General features: G+C 38.3%; 1 protein-coding gene across 1 annotated transcript in view; it reads right to left on the bottom strand.

Annotated features, from left to right (window-relative positions):
* Positions 1 to 4,359: 4,359 nt before the first annotated feature.
* The window catches only part of Lipn (lipase family member N), a 19,979-nt gene continuing 6,745 nt past the window's right edge, over positions 4,360 to 17,593 (bottom strand). Inside the window, exons 4-10 of the mRNA XM_050160841.1 lie at positions 15,541 to 15,739; positions 13,857 to 13,966; positions 11,907 to 12,043; positions 9,770 to 9,916; positions 8,218 to 8,289; positions 7,628 to 7,699; positions 4,360 to 5,169 (exon numbers count right to left, since the gene is read on the bottom strand). Coding sequence (XP_050016798.1) covers positions 4,936 to 5,169; positions 7,628 to 7,699; positions 8,218 to 8,289; positions 9,770 to 9,916; positions 11,907 to 12,043; positions 13,857 to 13,966; positions 15,541 to 15,739 — 971 coding nt within the window. The 3' untranslated portion in view covers positions 4,360 to 4,935. The remainder of the gene's footprint in view (positions 5,170 to 7,627; positions 7,700 to 8,217; positions 8,290 to 9,769; positions 9,917 to 11,906; positions 12,044 to 13,856; positions 13,967 to 15,540; positions 15,740 to 17,593) is intronic.

Below are 17,593 nucleotides of genomic sequence, written 5' to 3'. Positions count from 1 at the left end.
TCTAGCCTCTTATTGACTAACTCTCACATCTCGATTAACCCATTTCTATTAAATATTATATCACCACGTGACTGTGGCTTACCGGCAAGATTCTAACCTATGTCCGCCTCAGGCCAGAGATTCATGGTGTCTGCCACTCTGTCCTTCCCAGAATTCTGTTCTGTCTTCCCTGCCTACTTGAGAGCCGCCCTATCAACTAGGCCAAGGCAGTTTCTTTAATAACCAATGAAAGCAACACAAATACAGAAGGACCTCCTACACCAGTGACCCATTAGTACAGTTCCTCATGTTGTGGTGACCCCCAACCATAAAATTATTTTTGTTATCACTTTATAAATATAACTTTGCTACTGTTATGAATTGTAATGTAAATATCGGTGTTTTCTGATGCTTTTATGTGACCTCTGCAAAAGGTTAACTCACTAAGACGTGGCAACCCATATGTGGAAAACTCATGGAGCATGTATATACACTGCTGCCAAGACCAAAGAAGTTTTAATAGTGAAGACTATTTTAGCTATAAACTAATAATCCATATGCACAATTTAGTTAAGAAAATACATGGGTTACATTTAATTTCATGTGTTCTTAAATTTAATATTTTAACCACCTTCCACTGGACAACTGTACCATATCTATAAAGACATGTAAAATTGTGTAAAATACAATAGACATTATGTTATTATCATAGAACCCTGAATTTTTTGTATCTATTTTACCAAATCATATTTTAAACTTATTTACTAAAATGACCTAACACTCATCGTGTCCACTGTGTAAAAGGCATTGTTTCATTTTCATGTGATTTTCACGATGATCACTGTCACCCGTCAGTGCTCATAAAAATGTGACTGGAAAGCTGGTTTTGAGAGAAGAGTGTGCCTGCAGCAGCCAGCAGCTTGGGGATTTGCCAGCAGGTCCCAGAACTGGTTCTGGCTTCTCCAGGCATGGTTTCTTTCAGAGAGTGCAGCAAGAAGGGACGGGTCTGTCTCAGTTGTACATGTTTGTTCATGATCTGCTGTTGGTCCTTTTTACTTCGCTTTCTGTGCAGCAACCAGAGTGACCTTTGTAGCAGTCTAATGAATGGGTCCCCTTTTGATAACACCCTCAGCACCTTCCTGCCTTGCTTCTAAGACAAAGGGAAACCCAGGCAGTGGTGGTGCAGGCCTTTAAGTCCAGCATTCGGAGGGCAGAGGTAGGGGATTTCTGAATTTGAGGCCAAGCTGATTTATACAGTAAATTCCAGAAGGTCAGCGAAGGAAGAAAACCCTTTACATACACACAGCATTAAACTTAACTGGGCCTCTCTTTCTACCTCCAGCTCAATTCCTCACCATGTTGTCATTTGTCAGTTTTTACAAAATATTCAAAAATATACAAAATTCTATTAAAGGGGTACTTCATACTAAACAATAAAGTCTCCCTATGACTACAATATAAAGTTGAATTATAAAGTTCATGTATTCTTTAAATCAACATTTCTACATCATTGTACTTATACTATAGATAGAAATAATGTTTACATAGTTTATTTATATTATATATACAAATGACATCTACATGGACACATACACAATATTCTTATATTATCCACTAGGTAAAATTACAAAAGATTCTAACCCATTTAAATCTCTGTTAATAATGAATTTGAGGTAGTTACAATGATGCTTTGAATGATGAGCTGGTTGGGATAAATTTAGTGACCAAAGATGAAGGTAAAGTAAAGCATTTACAGAATGCTACAATTGGGTGATTAAAATTAAGTGGATAACCTAATTTTTAAGGGTGTTTATGATACAGTCATGGAAAGATGTACAAAACACATTGCTAAGAGCTGTTGTCATGGAAAGAAAAAACGTATAAACAGAGTACAGGAGAGATTTAATTTGTAGTCTATCTTGTAATTTTATCTTTTGCACCTGAGTGTGGTTGAATAAATTCTTTTTCTTAATTGCTCACTCCTGGCTACTTAATTATTTTTGTGCCCTGTTATTTGCAGTCTTCCGTGGTAGATGAGGCCAACTACCCATTCCATGGGATTAGGCTTGGTCATATGACCTGAATGAGCCCTGTGAAGGCAGCAGGGGTTTAAGTGAGCTACTGCGGCTTATGCCTTCTTTTCTTCTGGGATATATCACGAAAAGAATAATCCCAAGAGTCGTTCCTTCGAGGAAGAAGATATGCAGAACAGACTTGACTCTACCCTATGACTTTGAACCAGAATCCAAGAGATTTTATCCAGAAGCAGACACACTTACAGACTTGTAAACATGTAAAAGAACTCTGCCGCTGGAAGCCATTGAGTTGTTAACAATAGTTTGCTCCACTGTGTTGCTTTAATAGGAATTCTCCTAACTTTAATCAGGTTTCTGTGATAATGAGGTCTTACTGTATTCTTATAAACCGTGTTCAGTGCCTCTGTTGGAATCTGGGGAGGCGAGACCTCCTGGTGAGGAAAATAGGGTCTCTAGCTTGGGTGAAGACCTAACATTCCAGTAGAGCTGGTTCAACCACTTTGGCAAGGGAGGTGTGCTCACCTTAAGACATGCTAAAGAGATGGGAGGAATAATTAGGTGTTCCACAAGATACTGGGCGTTTCCTTTCCAGAATCCCCAACCCTAGAGTAGAAATTTAAGGGTTGAAGTCATACCAGGTCATATAGGTCTGCCTGTTTGCTTTTCCAAACTATTCAGAAAAGTATATCTTTATCTTTTTTCTCTTTGTTTTTAAATCATGCTTTCCTTTGCACTTTGGTCTCTCTCTCCTCCATGAACAATAGTTTGAATTTCCTTATTCTTTCTCTAAAGCTTCCTTTTTTCCCAAATGATTCTCATGCCAGCTTGAGTAACATGGCTTTTCCCTTCTCGCTTCATTTTACCTCTGGGAAGTAGTTGAGGTTTTACTACTGGCCCACCCTATGGTTTTTCTTCTAAACTCTAATAAAATGTCCTGGTGTTTCCATTTGTGTCTGTTCTTAAATTATTTTATTAATGAGACTAAGAATGCACAAAGGGGGCCCTGGTTTTACCCTTGTATAGATTCCCCACTGTCAACGGCTAGTAGCCCACTCATTCTGTACAACCACACACTTCACTATGCCTGCTAGCTGAATCATATGCCTTTAAAGCACTCTCAAACACATGTGGTCTCTTAGACTTACTATTACAGTTGAATCATTTCATTAATGTGGGGTAATTTGATGAAATGGGCGTATCGCATGTGTGAAAACTATATTGGATTCTTTGAAAAGCTCAGTAAAGTTCCTGAAATTGCATTTAGTAAATTATTTTCAAAAGTAAAAATGTAAAACTGTTGAAGGTTATACACTTAAGCTGAATTCTCTAATGTTTGACGTAGTCATCATATTTTATAAACACTGCAGTTAACAATAATGATAAATTATGAATATTTTATTGGTGTGGTTAGATGGTAGGTAGGCAGCTTCTGAGAAATGTGGTATTACATGCAAATACTAGTGTTCTGCCTTACCTATTTTAAGTTCAATTAAACTGTATCATTTTTCTATGATTCCTTGAGGACCGCTAACAGTTTTTCTTAACTGAATCTTCATAGAAGGTAAGGGACTCTTCCAAGTTCACACCATCCAGGAATACAAGAGTGGATGATAAAACTTTATGTTACTTCTTTCTCTCTACTAAATTCTAGAATCAAGGTGCAGAGCCTTTTAGAGATGGAAATAGGGCTATTTTATTCATGTATCTATTTACATTTCTATGTATGTGAGAGACTGTGTGTCGTGCATAAATGTGTCACACACTTGTGTGTAAGTGGCGGTTGTCTGTGAGTAGGTATTAAGGTCAGAGGAATGTCAGGTGTCCTACCTACTCTATTACTTTCTAACCTATTCCCTTGAAGCAGGGTCTCTCAGTGAACTTGAAGCTAGGTTGGAGGCCAGCAAACCCCAGTCATCCTCCTGTCTATTCCCCAACACAATTCTGGGGTTGCAGGCATATACAAACACACTCAATTTTTCATTTGAACTCAAACTCCATGCTTGCACAGAAAATGTTCTTATATATGGAGCCATCATCGCCTTAGTCCCAAGAACTTTCTATTTTTTCTCTCCTTCTCCCTTCCTTCCTTTCTTCCTTCCTGCCTTCCTCTCTTTCTTTTTTCTCCTTTTTTCTTACACTCATTTCAGTTCTAAACTAGACTTTCTGTTATCAATTAGCCTTATTAATTTATCCTTGTTTTAGTCATTGCCTTATATTCGTTTTAGTAATTAACAATTCATTTTTAGTTCATTTTCCCAAATTTTGTGTCTCTGCACACCTGCCAGTTTATAGCATTATAATAGGCATCTGAAAAACACAAATTTAATAGTTTTCCATAGTGCTGTTTTCTTTTATGGGTTTGTTGATGTGAGCTAAGATTTGATTTGTGTTTTGTTTATAATGCCTTCCGGTCAAATTTTGACTTCAGGTATGACAAAGTCACAACCGCATAATGTGTACTCCAATGGCTGCCTTGATCAAGTTTTTCTCTTTAGGCCACATTCTCATGCCTACATTTAATTCTTTGAAAAAGAGGAGAGCATATATATGAGGTTCAAACACAAGACTTTGTACATGCTAGGCTAACACTCTACCACCGAAGGTACACCCTCAGCTTTTGAGAAAGTCCTCTTTTAACAAGTCTCACAATTATACCTTTAGCAAAGAAATGTTCGCTAGATTATATTGTCTTCATAAGAGAGTCTGCTTCTGATCTTCATCAAGGAGATAACACCCTGGAATTTCAGAGTTAGACATTTCTTTGAGAAGCACAAGTCATCATTCCTAGGTGGAGTACTGAGACTCAGGAACACTTCAACAATAGCAAGGGAATGTTGCAGGCAACCTCAACATTCACCAGTGTTTTTCCTAAAGCCATCCATGGGCTTGGAAGCACATTTTGACTGAAAATGATCTGGGTTTAGAGATATTCTTTCATCAAACCTATGATTTTACTATACAGTCTTTGAGGGGCATCAAGGCCCCAGACAAAATCAAAATGGTTCCAATCTGGAAAGAGTTTGAAGTAGCGTAGATTTGTAACTTGGGGAAGTATCCTGGCCACATCTTGAGGTGTTATGAGGACATCATGTCCACCAGCCCAAATGGCAGTGGGCACCTTCATGGCTGTCAGGTCATAGATGGGAGGGCGACTCTGAGAGAGACAAAAAGCAATCATGAAAGACACTCTTCATTAGCAGCAAATGAACTTGAAATAAAGAAAGCCTGCAAAATGAGTATCTGCTATGAGCATAACTCTCTTAGACAATGAGAGAGTGAAGGGTGAAAAGTTCCCACACAACGAATTGTCCCTGCCTTCGGGGAGCTTGGGAAGGAAATGTGCAAAAGATAGCTAGCCAGGCACTTGAATACAGACTTTTAAGAAAGTTGGGTTTTGACAGGTATGGTGGTTTGAATAAGAATGGCCCCCATAAACTCATATATTTGAATAATTGGTCATCAGTTGATGGAACTGTTTGGGAAGGATTGGGAAGGGTGGCCTTGTTGGAGAAGATGTATCGCTGGGAGTGGACTTTAAGGTCCACTAAACCATGCCCTGTGTCTCCTTTTGCCTTATGGCTATTTCTCAAGGTGGGAGCTCTCAGCTACTGCTCCAGCGCCATTCCTGCCTGCCTCCTGCCATGCTTCCCACCATATTCTTAACCCCTGAAACTGTGAGCTCCAAACTAAACTCTTTTTTTTTTTTTTTTTTTTGATGAGTCCTGGTGTTGTAGCAATAGAAAAGCAAAGACAACAACAGGCAAAGATGAATGCTGGAAGGCTTCCCTGTGAAGGGCCAGTGTGCAGACCAAGACCAGGAGCGATAAACTCATCAATGCACCATGCTAAGGAATCCACATCTTTTATAATCTTTCAGACAAAGCGGAGTCATTTTTCAGAGCCCTGTACTAGGACAGATCAAGTATGAGCTGTGGGCTGACTCGAGAAAGAGTAGTTGAAGATGGATCCTACCAAACTGAGGACACACGGTGTGGATTCTCTCTAAATTAAAGCTCCAGAGAGATAACTGAATTCTCCAAAGAAGAATAAGGGGAACCTCTAAACACTCTTAGGAGGATGCCAATCATTTAGGAGGGTTAGGAAGACGAGGAACTAATAAAAGGGATAAAGAGGAAAAACAAATACCCAGAGCACTGGAGCACAGAAATCTAGGAAAAGGGGGAATTGTTCCAAATTGATAGAAACAACTTCAAAATCTGAGAATAAGAAAGTAAATTTGCTAATTAAAAGCCACACGTGGATTGCCACATAACAGGAAAAAAAAAACTCAAATAGATTTTTCCAAAGTCCAAGAAAGAAAGGGAAGGGGAAGTAAGCTTTTCCCACTTCCGTATGAAAAGACATTGAAAGAAACAGAAAAATGGAATGAGGACTTCAGAGAATCAGTGAATCAAAGAAAGGTTTGTTTGCTTATGTTTTATAAAGGACAGCAGTCTGGTAAGGCAAAAAGAGTGGCTGGTACCAAAAGCACTTTACAGATTAAAAGTAACTCACATAAAAAAATCTAATGACTTTCTTTATAGAAAAAAGATGAAAATATCATAAAATTTGTATGGAAGCAAAAAAAAGGACATATATAACCAAAGTGATCCTAAGCAGATAAAGAAATGTTTGCGATATATGGTTTCAAATGTACTACAGAGTGATAAGAATAAAAGAAGGCCATGCGGACTGACTGAACACGACAGAATACCTGGAAGCTAGTGATACAGCTACATGGATGTAAAAGTCATGCACTGGGGAAAGGACAACCTTTTCAAAAAATAGTCCGGGAAAACTGGAGGGCCTCAGGTTTAAAAATGAAATAAGAGGGGGCTGGAGAGATGGCTCAGTGGTTAAGAGCACTGCCTGCTCTTCCAAAGGTCCTGAGTTCAATTCCCAGCAACCACATGGTGGCTCACAACCATCTGTAATGAGGTCTGGTGCTCTCTTCTGGCCTGCATACATACACACAGACAGAATATTGTATACATAATAAATAAATAAATAAATATTTTAAAAAAATGAAATAAGAACTTGGGTTTTTGTAAAAAAGCCCATTCAAAATTCAGCACCAATGTGTTTATTTCACATTTAGAAGTCCATTCCCAACCATGAGAAAATGAGTGGCTAATGGCTTATTAAAAGCACAGTGCTAAATGAATCTACAGTTCTATGTTTGCTTCCATCAGAACTGTGGATTTATTTGCCAGCATACTAGTTAAGAGTCTTGTGAAATATTTTCCACTATTAGGCCCCCTTCAAATTTTTTGTTTCAAAAACTTTTCAGTGACATTGGTTGTTTTTTAATGTAATTTGAAATAAAGAAGCAAGAATAACAGCTATATAAAGCTAATATACATGCTAAGAAAATTGAAATAAAATATTAATATATCTAACACCTCTGGGTAGAGGGAATGCAAGCAACTTTCTCTCCTTTCTGTATGCTTCTTTTATTTCTAAAAAGTCTACATACCACAAAGTTCTGCAGACTAATAATTTAAAAAGTCTCAGTATAAATATTAGAAGTGAGCATATAGAATTCTTCTTCTTCCAATAATTCCCCATCACAATTTCTCAGCAAGCTATCCTGAGGGCTCTGAGTGGCTCACCTGGTTGTAATGCTTCATATTTTCAGCTTCACTTCCCCAGTCATAAGCTCTGAATTCATCAGATCGGTAAAGCTGCAACCGAAGTTTTAGAGAGGAGATTCAGGACAAGAGTCATGAGAACTACAGTGACGCTTAGAGAAATAACCAGGTGGGGAGGAAAAGGGACTCTGGGCTCTTAGAAGGAAGAAAACATCTTATCAAGACAGAGAATGTTGTTCAATAGACAGACTCAGATGGGTTTTCTGGTTTGAAGAAGAAACACACAGAAAAGTAAGCCCCATTAGAAAGCCAAGTCTCGGACACTTCTCTCTTGGAGGAAACTTCAACTCATTTCAGGGTGCCCTTTACTGAGGCTGAATGCGCATTTTACCAGCTCTAGTTTAAAATGGGATTGATTTGTGTTACACTTGCTCTCTACCATAACACTCTTTCTCCTCAAGTCCAGACAAATCAGTATTTGAAGAGGTAACAAGAACAAAAACAGAGACAGTTTCTAAGCTTCTAGAGACAAGCCCGTTGCAAGAGTGAAGTATGACCTTTGGCATTAACTGAGACAAGGATGGGCTGACTTTCCGTGAGAACGCTGTTACCTGTTTTATATGCAGGATGTTCTGGATTGACGTTCCCGTGGGAGCATGTGACATGTACACATCCAGTCGACTCTAGGAAGTTAAAAACAGCCATTCAAGGAAATAAACCATTTCTCTCAGAAACAGAGACCAGTAAAGAGTTCATAACAAATCCTGGTGCTTTGAAAAAGACAGCCAAACCATCACTATGAATATGTGTCTATGTGAAACATCTGACTGTGAGCAGACCTAGGGGGACACTGGCATGGGTTTCCTCAGGGAAACAATCTGCACTGTCAGAATCTTGGTGCAGGGTAAAACAGCCAAGGGAAGTGTTACGTGCAAGCCCAGGAACTGTGTATATAGATAGGTACAGGTGTGGTGTGTGCTAAGCAGACGTGTAGGTTGACACAGATACATCACAGATCCTGGGGGTTCAGGACCACATTTTGTTAGTTATCATCTTTAGAACTCTGGCCAAATCATTTAATTTGGGCTTTATTTTTTAACTACAAATAAATATATTAACTCAGTAGATATGAAAGGGCACACTTTTAACCCTAGCACTGGGTGATAGGGTAGGAAGCAGAGGCAGGAAGATCATTATGGGTTCAAGGCCAATCTAGGCTACAGCGTGAGGCTATGTCTCAGAAAACCGTAGAAACAAATACACAAACACACTAAAAATCCTGACCTGCTAGGTTCCTGTGGAGAGAAAACATACTGCAAGAATAAAGCTGGAATCCTTTCAAAGATTGCTTTAATCTGTGTGGAGATCATAGAGGCAAAAATGATGGCGTCAAATAATGATACCTGTACCTTAGATGTCATGATTCATATTCAGGGAAACTATTAGGCATTCTGACTTCTGAACAAAAAGGCCTTGATCAGTGGCTCCTCATGGCTGTAGCCTTTAACAGCACAGGGACGAGATAGATGGTGAGCAGTTCTTTAGGAACTGGCTTCATTCTAACTGACTCGTATTCTTTCTAATTAATGACTGGCAAATTCTCATTAGACTATACTAGGGATAGCGGTGCAACCACTCTGAAAATTTAGACTCCTTCTTCTTGAATTCTCAGTAACAGGAGAAATTAATTGCTAATAAAACAGAACTTTAATTTCTTCTTCAGAAATTTCCTTCCCTTCTGTACTAGACTTTCCATATTAAATAGTTAATTTTCCTTGAATCCCAAATCTTGAGTTACTGGCTACACCAACATAATAAGAGCACTGCTTACTCAAACTTCTCCTTTCCTAGAATTCTATTTTTAGTTTAATTTACCAAAATGAAGTAAACTGAAACCACCTTAGTCTCAGCTACTCGCAAGCATGTGGAAATATTCTTAACACTTATTAGAAAGTGTTCAGTCTCCTAATTTTGACAGACAATAGAATGAGTCTTTCCTTCCTCTTTCCTCATGTTCATGGTCTGTTGACATACCTAATCCTTCATGCATATCAAATATATGCCTTTAAGGGCTTGAAACACCTATGCATTTATATAATATAAGAGATAATGAAAGCTAAAATTTTTTCAAGCATCAAAAGATTACTTAGTTAATATACATACCATATTCATATTTTTTTTGTTGAATCCAGCCCACAGGGACATAAACTCACTACACAATGGTCGAAGCAGCTTTTGGTTGCAGATTTTGATGTAAGATGCCTTTGCCTTCTTATCTTCCAAAAAGAAACCTTTGGTACCAAACATATGCTAGGAAAATTAAAAAAAAAGGATATCCTTTTAAGATGTCTCCTTAAGTTCTTTGATATTTTCTTAGTTATAATAATGAACCAATTTGAGAATCTATTTGCATTTGCATTTATTTTCTATAGTAGAGTAGACAACAAATAACTTAGGGGAAGGGCATAATACAAATACAGAAGGGCATAAACCAAATACAGAAGGTCATAAATTGTAGTAAGCAGGCTTTGACTCCAAGTTCCCTTCTCCATGATTGATCTCTCCTGTAATCTGACTAATCAGTGATTTCTAAGTTTCTCATTCAGTGGTAAGAAAGATGAATGAGGTTTTCATTTTAAGATGAACTATTAAACTGTTATACTGAACAGGAAGTACACGAGGGTCTTATCAATATTTTTCATATATGTATTATCTGTGTATTTCTGTCCTAAACTAACCATTCTTCATGATAAAAAAAATAGAGAACAAAATACCAAAGAGAATTTGGTGCTAGGCATCAAATACCACAAGGACAGCACGTGAAAATATCCTGGGCTTGTGAATGTAAGCTAAGGCAGATCTCCTGTGTAGTCTAGGAACTGCACAGAAAATCAGTGGTGAGGGAGTCAGAGAGCTAGGTCTTAAAGAGGCAGGACCTCTGACAATAGGGAATGCATATAGAGAAGACACAAAAATCAGGCTCACATCTGGTGTATGTAAGAAGAGCAACGTGTTTTACAAACCTGATATATTTATAGATGGATGTTCACTTAACAAACTAGTTTAGTCAGCTGAGTGTGGTGGTCCAGGAGTTAGAGACAGGAAGACTGCCATATTAATTTAATGGGAGTCTCAAAAGATCAACAAAAGAAAGAATGGGAGAAAGAGAGGGAGAAAGGGAGGGAGGGAGGGAGGGAGAGAGAGAGAGAGGGAGGGATGAAGGAAGGAAGAAGAAAAAAAGGAAGGAAGGAAGGTAAGCAGACAGATGAACAGACAGACAAGAAACAGATTGATTCAATCAACCCTGCCCAGATGTAGATAGTAGTCAAAGCTAACCGATGACAACATATTTTGAAATTGTTAAATTCCCTCTGCTCAGAGTAAACAAGGCAATGAAACTGGTGTGTAACCAGTCATTTGACCATAGGAAAACATCTTCCATGTGTGGAAGGCATGGTTACTAATGTGCTCGCGTCCTTGTGCTCACTAATATTCCCTTTCATGCCCACAACTCCATCCCAAAGCTGTCCCAGAGCAGGGCCTCATCTTCTTTTGCAAGAATTATTGTGATCATCTAACTTTCTGGTTTCACTTTTGTACAAATTCATTTTTATAATCATTCCAAACTCAAAAGACAATATCAACAAACTATTAATATTATGCTTCAAGAAATGCTATTTGTAGCCATGACAAAAAGAAACTGAGACCAACAGAAGATAAAACCAAAACAACTCTCGAGGGAATGGAATTACAAATCCAAAATTGCTAATTGAACAATTATTTTTCAGCTTAAAAATTAACAATATTTAAATGAATACTCTAAGATATTGAAGGGCTGTACTAAATCTAGGTGTTTTAATAGAATAGAGTAAGCTTTTATATGGAAAAATGCATATGAGTAAAAGTTTTCTAATGTCTAACCTCGACATTCACCATCATACTTAATTTGAAGAAGGTCTTCTAATGGGATATTGAGAACCCACTGAGCCACCCAACTAAACAGAACAGAAAAATGTCTAAGTCATCATATTGGTTTTAGACTCAGCTCAACTGAAAGTCTATCCATGCCTCTCAGTAAGTCACTGAATTTAGCAAATTATATATTGGTACCTATAGAGAATATTGACATAGACATACACACATGGGAACACATACACCCTCAGGTACTTTCTCTTGGACGCTGATTTCTATTGATTTTGCTTAATGTTCCAACCTCTCTTTTATACAGATTTAAAAATAATAAGGATCTACGATATGAAGTGAGATCCTGAGAAAAATTTTGGCAAAATGAGAAGCCTACCTTGATTATGGACTTTGGAAGTAGGAAAAAACTGGTAAAAATGCTTGTGGGATATTTGAATGAGATCACAGGACCCAAGGCAAAATTCATTTTGATTCTTTGTGCCACTTCAGGCATGGTAGAAAAGGCTACAAACCCTGGGAGAATAGGAGACAAGACAATCTCATGAAAATTAGATATACTCACGCAAAATTTCATCAATGGGACTGAGTGGGATCCTGTTCTGTCATGCTTTGTCTTCCTACTGCACCGATCTTGGAGAGGAATTGGAAAGGTTCGCTGAGTTGTTCTGCCAAGATGATCCAACTTAAGTTCTAGCTAGCCACAAGTCCATATTTTTTCTGATACTGTTCTGAGCCACTTCAATGGTAGTAGCTGGCCAGTAAAGGAGGATCTGGTAAACTATGGAAATGGCACGTATGTGCACATATGCGTGATGGTCGTCCTAAATTCTAAGATGCTTGATGAGTCACAGTACTTCTAGAAGTAAACAGCCAGTTCACAGACACAAATGAAACAGTTCTTTCTGCAGTTGTTTGCAGGTGCACAAACAAGATTCCTTGCTTGCTTGTTTTTGTCATTGTTAATGTTGTGGGTGTCTTGCTGGATATTCATACCCCACCCACACCATTTCTAGCTTCCCAAAGGGAAGATGTTTCCCTTCGGTCCACAGTGATCTCACTGAGCAGATTAGTTTCCCAAGATGCATTGCTGTGTCTCTGCTGGAAATACACTCACAAACACACATAGAAATACTTACTGAAATGTTAACACTATTGAGGTCGTGGAAATTAGCTGAGCCACTGACACTGGGCTAGGTAGACAGCTTGCCTTCAGAGGATGTTAGGAAATGCACGGAGGTTAGTTGTTTGGTTGTTACCCTTTATGGACAGACATTTAGATGCTAGAGTCAGGGTTAACAAACAACCTAACAACCTCAAAACTTTTCCTCTCCCAGGCTTAGAAAATGCTATCAGCATGACGAACTGATCAGCCTCTCCTTCTGTGGATTAATAGTGATGGCAGTAATGGGTATACTTGAATAACGTGGAAATCTTAAGATATTTACCATTTCTTCCAGTTTTGCTCATTCTAAAATGCCACAGCTTCTCACGACTAAGTCTCCTAAACTTGGAAACTTCAGTGGAAGATCAGGAACAAATTCAAATCTCTGTCAATATAATTTTTTTAAATTTTTTCTTTGGAACAAGAGCATTGATTTCTTTTCAAAGTGTCTGGGCAAATCTTAGGCTGGGTGTGTGGCTCAGTGGTAGGGTCCTTGCAGAGAATATCTGAGGCACTGAGTTCTAGCCCCAGTGCTGTAGAAAAAAAAAACAACTAAAAGAACCAACTGTCTAGGAAATCATAATTTTACATTTAAAATAGAAAATAAGTTATATAAATTTTTATTTTCTAAAAGATATTTTGTAAATATTGCATCATATATATATAATTATCTAGTTGATTTATTAGAGCAAGTTTTTGTGTTTCAATTCACAAACAAACGTGACAAAGTAGGTTCAAATTACACTTGCACCGTTGCTTTTCACTTGCTTAACTTATATCTGGGTTGTGATGCGCATGTGCCTGATGTGGATTTTTCTGTTTTTCTGATTTGCTGGTTTGTCTTGTTGCTTTAAGTTTTACTTTCTCAGCATAAAATAAGCATCTGGAAGCCTTATCTTTAGAATTACCTCCCTGGGTTTTGCACATGAACTATTTCTGGAGACTAATGTCACTATGACAGTTGTGTGTGTGTAGGGGGCGGGACATGACCCCAAATGGGGTTGGTTGGGCCCTTCATATTCATAACTCTTGGATTACAAGTTCACAGGTCCTTAGGAGGTATATTGTCAGCACAGGACAGAGAATGAAGAGCAATATAAATAGCAAGCAATTACTTTGCTCCAACTGTGTTGTGACACCATTAACCCTTATAAACAAACATACCTATTGTAGTGCCGAGTGAATGTCCAATGAAGTACAACTTCTCCTGGCCTGTTTTCTTTACAATGAAGTCTATTATTCCTGGGAGGTCATATTTGGCCATTTCATCAAAACTGTATAATGAAACAACATATAAATACATACAGCTTTAGTTTTAAAACTCAGACACTTGCTTGATTCTTTCTCACACAGGAGCTCTGTGCCACCTTCGTATTCGGGGTGTGTATCATTACGCACCCAGTTAAATGGAGACTATTGCTTCTCTTTGTGCAGTTTTTCTGTTTATTTTCTGCTAGCAGGGATGGGTGCAGGAGTAATGCACACTCTCTCAAGTTCTGCATTCTCTTTTCTCGCACTCCTCTTTGCTCCCCTTTCTTGCTTTCATTCTCTTTTTTGCTTCTAATTTCCCTATGGTATTGATGACTGGTATTCAATACCCATCACTGTTGTCATTTGTGATCCTACCATTTGCTAGATGAGCAACATTAGGGAAGTTATCTAAACATTATGACTGCAAGTATGTCCCCTTGGAAAAAGAACAGGGAATCCCTGGTGTGTAGGGCTGCTGTGGGGCTTAGATTGTATGGAAGAAATGACTTGCCTGTTAGTTAGTAGGTATTTAATCTGATGTCATTGTTAGTACTTGTGTATATATACACATATGTATTTATATATATATACACATAAATTCATGTATATGTATACATATTCAATATTCTATAATATCAATACCAAAATTCTATATTCATTTAGCATCCAGTGAGGAGAACAAAAAGGACCATATCATATTAAGTAAAATCCAGTATCCCATGAACTTGTAAAAAGTACACATGAGGGGACCAATAAATTGATACAACCAAGTGTGAGAGAATTGTGGTACCTTACAGAGAATCAACTCTATGCTTTCTGCCAAAGATTAGAGAAACAAAATTTTTCCTAAATTTTGTCCCTCCACACAGCAGTAGCTCTAACAATTTATTCCTCTCTTTTTCTCCTCCAGCCCTGTTTGGGGATTGATGACTATGGGTTGGTACGAAAAATGATACGTTCTCTATTCTAACAGCACAATTCAAGTTAACTTGGTCCTTTAAAAGGGGAGTCTATGAGGGACAACCCTGTCTTCTAGTGACAGAAAAAAGTTCTACTGAAATAAATTGTCAGAGTATCAAAACTTCTTATTAACTGTTTGTTAGCATTTTTAAAATGTCACATTGGAGTTTTCCCTAAAATAGTATACTATACAATCTTTTTCCCTTCCCTTCTCTGGGTCTCTTTTTTTTCCTAGTTGCTGTCTATTTATATGTTATTTTAAGTATAGTCATGTTGTTTTAGCAAGGCCTGAACTACAGCTGGACTAGAATTCACAATATAACCCAGGAGCCTCTAACTCGTGGAAATCCTCCTGCCTCCTCAGTATTGTCATTACAAGCATAAGACACCTTATCCTGGCAGTATTTAAATGATTACCATTTCTTTAAATAAATATAATATGCATATCATTTTTCAAAATGGATTGCATAAGAGAAAACATTAGCAAAAACTACTAGCAGAATTAATTCTGCTTTTTCATTTGGATATATTAAAAACCATAGGGGTTTTGTAACCCCAAATATTATGGATTAGCCATGACTTTATATTTAGGGAAATCCCTCTAATTTTTCATAGATTTTTCTTAGATACAGTTTACCTAAAAGCCCAGAATTTCTCTTCATTTGCTGAGAGAGTTTTGTGTCTTCTTGACCAAGTGTTTCCCCGACTGTTTCCCATCCACACATCATAACCCGCATCTGCTAAGAGGAACCCAAGGCTTCCATTGGCAAAGTTCTCAAGCCAATAGGCATTGTCTGCAAACAAGGCATGCTGCAGATACACAACTGGCCGGGGACCTAGGGGACAGGTGTGAAGAGAGAGAGCAAGAGAAATTTATAGCCAAGAACAATATAGAAACACACATGCACACACGTGCACGCACACATGCACACACACGCACACACACACTTATGCACACATACATGCATGCACACACATGCACACACACACTCATGTACACACACGTGCACGCACATGCACACGCACACGTACATGTACACAGAGCCTACCTTTCCCCGTTTGTCACTTGAGTATTAGTTTAGAGTATTAAATCCATATCTCCAGCTGCTGGAGTACAGATTATACCATGATGCTGAGCTGACTGGTGTGCACGAAGCATCTTCTTGACTTCTTAGAACAATTTAAAAAGTAGCTTATATTTTGAAGAATGTTTTACAGGTGTACAAACCAAGTTTTAAATAGTTAAATAACGTTCCTAAATGGTCTCCTTAGTAACAAGTTTCAGAACAGTAACTGAAAACTGATTGGGTCTCATGTCAAGGCACACAGCTCTGACTGCTCTGTTCTTTTTGTGGTTGCTGGTCTATAGCACATTGGCTTGCGATTTTTCAGCACTACCATGGTACAAATCAATACATGTTCAATATAAACCATACTTCAGCTGGGCGGTGGTGGCGCACGCCTTTAACCCCAGCACTCGGGAGGCAGAGGCAGGCGGATCTCTGTGAGTTCGAGGCCAGCCTGGTCTACAAAGGGAGTTCCAGGACAGGCTCCAAAGCTGCAGAGAAACCCTGTCTCGAAAACCCAAAACCCAAATTAATTAATTAATTAATCAATTAATTAAATAAACCATACTTCAATTGCAATTGTGATTTTTCTCCCCCAGGGCTAGAAGAAGCAATATGATCTTTCTAGATGCCACACAAGGCAACCTTATGCCTCACCTCCTAGACAGTCATGGTATCAATCACAAGGGCAAAGCACTACAGTGTTCTGTGTGTTTGAACTATATTTAGTTAGTTAGGTGCATTAAACAATTTTTCCTCAGGCTATTTTCAATTTACATTGGGTTTTTTAGTGCATAATCCTATTCAATGTTGATTAGCACCTGCATACATGGCTTGCAAAGATGTAAAGTTTTTGATGGCTAACAGAGCTCTGCATCAGACCTAGGGAGGAAGCAGAGATACAGGAAAGTAGGCACAGACTTGTTCCTTGTCAAACATCTACCCTGTTCCCTAGCTTTTGCTCACTGGAGAGCATTTGCAAACTATGACAGTAGAATAAGCTAGACATCCTTCTGCCCAATCCCAGGTTTACAAGTGTTATAGAATATTATTTTAAGATGTGTTACCTATGTTTATGCTGTGGAACTTTTGTTTAATGATGCAAAGATGTGTTGCATTCTTTTATATTGCATTTGTTTAATTCTATGAACTTGCGTTACTTTCCTCATGTGAAACACCCGATTGGTCTAATAAAGAGCTGAGCAGCAAGCTGAATAGCAAGGCAGGAGACAGGATGGGTGGCGTTGGAAGGCAGAGTGAATAAATAGGAAGGGAAATATGGGAAGAGAAGAGCAAAAGGAGAAGGAGAGGAGGACTCCAGCGACCAACCACTCAGCTACATAGCAAGAGTAAGAAGTAAAGAAAGGTATACAGAAATAGAGAAATGTAAAAGCCCAGAGGCAAAAGGTAGATGGGATAATTTAAGAAAAGCTGGATAGGGAAATCAGAGAAGCATCACCTTTCACGATAGCCACAAATAGCATAAAATATCTTGGGGTAACTCTGACCAAGGAAGTGAAAGATCTATTTGACAAGAACTTTAAGTCTTTGAAGAAAGAAATTGAGGAGGACACCAGAAAATGGAAGGATCTCCCTTGCTCTTGGATTGGGAGGATCAACATA

The sequence above is a fragment of the Alexandromys fortis genome, unplaced genomic scaffold (assembly GCF_014885135.2).
Source record: "Alexandromys fortis isolate MF-2015 unplaced genomic scaffold, M_Fortis_MF-2015_v1.1 scaffold_10, whole genome shotgun sequence".
In the NCBI taxonomy this organism is placed as follows: domain Eukaryota; kingdom Metazoa; phylum Chordata; class Mammalia; order Rodentia; family Cricetidae; genus Alexandromys; species Alexandromys fortis.
The sequence above is the reverse complement of the archived record's forward strand: the minus strand, read 5'-3'. Positions and strand labels throughout refer to the sequence as shown.